The sequence below is a fragment of the Ipomoea nil genome, unplaced genomic scaffold (assembly GCF_001879475.1).
Source record: "Ipomoea nil cultivar Tokyo-kokei standard unplaced genomic scaffold, Asagao_1.1 scaffold0642, whole genome shotgun sequence".
In the NCBI taxonomy this organism is placed as follows: domain Eukaryota; kingdom Viridiplantae; phylum Streptophyta; class Magnoliopsida; order Solanales; family Convolvulaceae; genus Ipomoea; species Ipomoea nil.
The window spans coordinates 393,904-399,266 of NW_017617070.1; the positions used below are offsets into that span (position 1 = coordinate 393,904).

At 34.2% G+C, this 5,363-nt stretch overlaps 1 protein-coding gene across 1 annotated transcript; it reads left to right on the top strand.

Moving 5' to 3' along the window:
• The first annotated feature begins 1,330 nt into the window (after window positions 1-1,330).
• LOC109174387 (probable LRR receptor-like serine/threonine-protein kinase At3g47570) lies at window positions 1,331-4,895 on the top strand. The gene is made up of 3 exons (XM_019323626.1): window positions 1,331-3,974; window positions 4,125-4,512; window positions 4,712-4,895. The coding sequence occupies exons 1-3, from the start codon at window positions 1,331-1,333 to the stop codon at window positions 4,713-4,715; spliced, it is 3,036 nt and encodes a 1,011-aa protein (XP_019179171.1). The 3' UTR covers window positions 4,716-4,895.
• Window positions 4,896-5,363: the final 468 nt, after the last annotated feature.

A 5,363-nucleotide genomic window follows, 5' to 3' on the forward strand; every position in this document is an offset into this window, starting at 1 on the left:
TAGTAAAATTAAAAATTTGTGATTACCAACCTCAATTGACCAATTTGATTAAAGGTTGCCCCATTAAATACATTTTGCAATTAAATTCGTTGTTGGCACATCAAGCACGGTTTGTCCTAATGGATGAATTTGAGGTCCATTGACTTAAAATCGTATTGAAAATTATTTATCTGAGCCATTTTCCTTTTCTTTTTCATTTACAGTTTATACTTGTATTTATTTGGAGATTTATATTTTTTTTGAGGGGTAAAACACAACTTTATTAAATTAAATTCTCAATACAAGAAGGAATAGATGAAAACCAAGAGAGTGAACCAGTTTGGGAACGAGCTGCTCTTGCTAGTGCATAAGGCAGCTTATTCACTGGTCTAGGGATGAAACAAATAGACACAACCTCTAAGTGTCTTCGACAACTCCTACAATTATTTATTACGCAACCGACATAAGATGAATCAAGCATAGCTCCATTATTGAAACCGCATACCAACTGACAATCTGAAAAAACCTTGATCTTCATAAAATCGCAATCCTTTGCCCAAGACAGAGCTTGTTTAACAGCCATAGCTTTAGCAAAATGAACATCGTGTGAGCAACGAAACGCAGGTTTACAAATAGGGAACACTTTAGTACTTTTAATTTTTGAGTGAAGATAAAAATTTACCATCACTATCTGAATGACTGTACAAAAAAAAAAAAAAAAAGCATCTTATAAATTTATTCAATAAAAGATTATAATAAAATAAATCAACTTAGTTAGATCGAGATTGCCCATTAAATATATTTTCCCATAAAAGACGTTGGTACGTCAATGTTTTTATGGACGAATTTGAGGTCCATTGACTAAAAAGAAGTATTATATGAAAAAGGTTTTGTAAAATTTTCATTAAAAATAGTGAAGTAATAAGTGTGCTCCAGTTTTTCCAACATAGTACATTAGTACCCCAGACCCCACGGATTAAAAGCTGCCTTTTACTAAGTTAATGGATTCAGTATTTGATAAGATTTTTTATTTTAATAATCCAACATTTTCAATTTTGCTATAATATATCAACCACAACTAACTGGTCAATGTTTTCAATAACAGCTTAGGTTTTCAATGGAATTCAAACTCCATCTAAACATTGAAAGCAAGATTAAGAGACCTTTTAAAAACCTGAAAAACAACTTTTAAAAGTGTTTTTTTATATTTTTTCTGGTTTGGATAATAAAAAAACATAGAGATATTTTTTCTGGTTTGGATAATTTGTATTCTTGAGCTCTATATATACTCTGATCTTTCCACCCAGTCCCAGTGCACTCAGTATAATAAAGTTTTTATCTTCTCCACAAAATGAACTCCTCCCTATTTTGTTTATATGCCATATTTGCCTTCCTCTGCAAAGCTTCCTTCTCCCTGCCCGGAAATGTTTCTGATCACCGAGCATTACTTTCATTCAAGGACAACATCATCGGAGATCCTCTTCAATCATGGAATGAGTCTACCCATTGCTGTAATTGGGTTGGAATAACTTGTGGTCGCAAACACCAACGAGTTGTAACAATCCATATGAGGTCGAGCAATCTTCAAGGCTCTTTGTCCCCTGCAATTGGGAACTTGAGTTTTCTTAGAGAATTGTGGCTTGACAACAACACTCTAGCAGGTATAATTCCTAAAGAGTTGGGTAGACTTAGAAGATTAAGTGTGTTGGTTCTGGAAAGTAATGTATTTTCAGGTGAAATTCCAAAAAACCTTTCACATTGTGTTAGTCTAACAGATTTTTTTTTGGGAAAGAATAATCTAACGGGTACATTTCCTTTGGAGTTTGGATCACTGTCCAAACTTGAGTACCTTTCGCTTAACACAAACCACTTGATGGGAGAGATACGTGCTTACGTAGGCAATTTTTCATCACTCAAGGTACTTTCTTTTTATGGAAATAATTTCAAGGGAAAAATTCCTACTTCATTTGGATGCCTGCAGAAAGTTTTATTTATTGGTCTAGGCAATAACTACCTGAGTTCTACCATTCCCATATCCATTTTCAATCTCTCATCATTGGTAACTTTTGATGTATCAGAAAATAAACTTGAGGGATATCTTCCTTCAAATTTAGGCTCTACCCTTCCAAATCTACAGCATTTTGATATTGGTTCTAATCTTTTAAGAGGAAGACTTCCTATCTCAATGTCAAATGCCACAGCAATAAACTCTTTTGATGTTTGTAATAATGATTTTTATGGAGGGGTACCGTCATTTAGTGGACTTAGCCTAAAGTTTTTTTCAATATATGATAATCCACTTGGTAATGGAAAATCCACTGATTTGGATTTCATGTCATCTCTTCTCAATATTACTGCTACACTAGAGGTCCTGAATCTTGAGAACTGCAATTTTGGAGGGGTTTTGCCCAGATTCAATGCAAACTTTTCAAGTCTGGAGGAGTTTCTCATTGGAGAAAATGTCATAAGTGGTACTATTCTCACTGAAATTCGTTTTCTTGTTAACTTACAATACCTAGACTTATCAGAAAACCAGCTAGGCGGTACTATGCCAAGCTCATGGGGAAGCCTTCAACAACTCATTGGTTTAAACCTTGAAGGAAACAAATTGTTTGGTGAGATTCCAATTTCTTTGGGAAATCTTTCTATTCTTAGTGAGCTTTACCTACCATTCAATGAGTTGCAAGGTACAATACCGATAAGTTTTGGAAATTTTAAATTTTTGATGGAATTAGATCTTTCCAGAAACAAACTCCAAGGAAATTTTCCCAAATTTTTCCTCACATCACTTGTGTATTTAGACCTCTCTCACAATCAATTTACAGGTCCTCTTCCTGTAGAGATTGGTGGGTTAAAAAATTTGGTGTCACTAAACCTCTCAAACAACATGTTCTTAGGCACACTTCCAAGTACCATTGGTGCACTGAATAGCTTGATTGAACTCAACATCAATCATAATCTTTTCCATGGATTTATCCCTCCTTCTTTCAGTTTTTTAAAAAGCCTAGAAATTTTAGATCTATCTTGTAATAACCTCACAAGAGAAATACCAGAATTTCTAGGTAAACTTCACTACTTGAAGCGGTTGAATTTATCATTTAACCATTTGGAAGGTGAGATACCTACTGAAGGGATTTTTAAACACAAGACTGAAGTTGAGCTCGTTGGTAACAACCTTTGTGGAGGTATTCCACAATTTGGGTTGCCAACATGCCCAAGAGAAGGAGAGAGACAACATCTGTCCCATATTCAAAAGTTGGCAATTTTAATTTCGAGTGGGACTTTGATTCTGCTCATAATTGTGTCTCTCAGTGTGTTCATTTACAAGCAGAAGAACAAGCAGCCTTTAACGTTGGATGCAACAATAGAGTTCATGCCTAAGTTGTCATATTGGAGTATCCAGAAAGCAACTAATGAATTTTCTAAATCTAACATAATTGGTTTTGGAAAATTTAGCACGGTTTACAAGGGCATTCTTGATGGTAGTTTGGGAATAGTTGCAATTAAAGTGTTCAAGCTTCAAGTGAGAGGAGCATCCAAGAGCTTTTTTGCAGAATGTGAAGCATTGAGGCAAATTAGGCACCGAAACTTGGTAAAAATTTTGACCACTTGTTGTAGCATCGACCATGAGGGTAATGACTTCTTGGCCATTGTTTATGAGTATATGATCAATGGTAGTCTGGACAATTGGTTGCACAATCACTCAAAAGACACAGGAGAGGATAATGATTCAAAGAGTTTGAACTTGTTACAGAGGGTAAATATCGCAATTGATGTGGCAAATGCACTTGATTATCTTCATAATCAATTGGAGACAGGTTTAGTACATTGTGATTTGAAGCCAAGCAATATTTTGTTGGATGGAGACTTAGTTGGTCACGTGGCTGATTTTGGAATAGCAAAGTTTCTTCTCACGGAAGTTACACTTGCATCTTCATCTAACCAAGTGAGTTCATCTACAGGAATTAAAGGGACTTTTGGATATGCAGCTCCAGGTAGGCTATTCTACTTAAAACTTTTGTGAGTGAATCGATCAATTCTATTTAAACATTAAAAATTTTAGAGTTTTTTTTTTTTTTTTTTTTTTTTTTTTTTTTTTTTTTTTTTGTGAAACACTAGTAATGCTTGAATTTGAATTTTTTCAGAGTATGGGATGGGAAGTGATTTGTCAACATTTGGAGATATGTATAGCTATGGGATCCTTTTGCTAGAAATGTTTACCAGTAAAAGTCCTACTAGTGATATCTTCAATAATGACTTAACTCTTCGTAACTATGTTAGAATGATGAGCATGCTTGAGCAAGTCACTGAGATTGTGGATCCAAAGCTATTCCACAAAGAAGCTAATGCAACACCTCAAAGTCTGGTACTTCAGAACCAGATAATAGAATGCCTTGTATTGATCTTTAAGATTGGAATAGCTTGTTCGGTGGAGTTACCTAGGGACAGAATGAGGATTGGCAATGCGGTCAAGGAGTTGCTTTCAATCAAAGACACCCTTGTGGAACTTGGAGACATTAGGACCATTCCTCGGTGAGTTAATTCATTTGTGACGCTCCTTAAATTATTACATTGAAAATTTTCAAGTGTTCCATCTAAACTAAAAGTCTAAATGGATAGATAGATTACACATTTATGTTTATATATTATATGCTAAACAAGTGTAATGTTTTTGTTTCATGTCATATTCAATATTGGTCGATGTCATACTACCATTTTGGATCTATGAAAGTTAGAGCAGGCTGTATCATGCAATCTAGCAGTGGAGTTTGCAACTTCAACAATCCAATCAGCAAATCAGAGAGTGAGATCAAGCAAGGTAGCAGAGTGTGGGGATTGATTCATTCCTATTGTGCTTGATTGAGAATTTTATTTTATTTTATTTCGTTTGTGATGTTGGTTAATTTTGATGTTTTCAAGAGTTTGCTCCTCCCTTTTGTAGTTAATTAGTTTGAGAGTTTATTGCAAGTTCTTTTTCCTGCAAATTGCTTTTCTCCCTTAGTTTAGACAATGTTTCTCGCCTCTAGAGTTTACCGATAATTGCAATAGAAAAAAAAAAAACCTAGAATATCCACATGTAAGAACTCAAAGCAATTTGCAAGAAGTAGAAACATATGTGCTATTAGGAAAAGGAAAATGACTCATTTTCTGAGAACTATGCTTGCTAGTAGCATTAACATTCTTCATATTAAAAAATTAAAAAAAAAAATTACATTATACGAAATAACCAACGTCCTATATTATACCCTTCTTTTTTTTATATTTTTATTTGTGGGATACGACGTCGGTTTTTGTAGAAAATCAAAGTTAAATATAGTTTAAAGAAATTATAATTTTATTTATCATTTGTATATCGGTTTGTTGTCAAACCGACGTTAGATGTA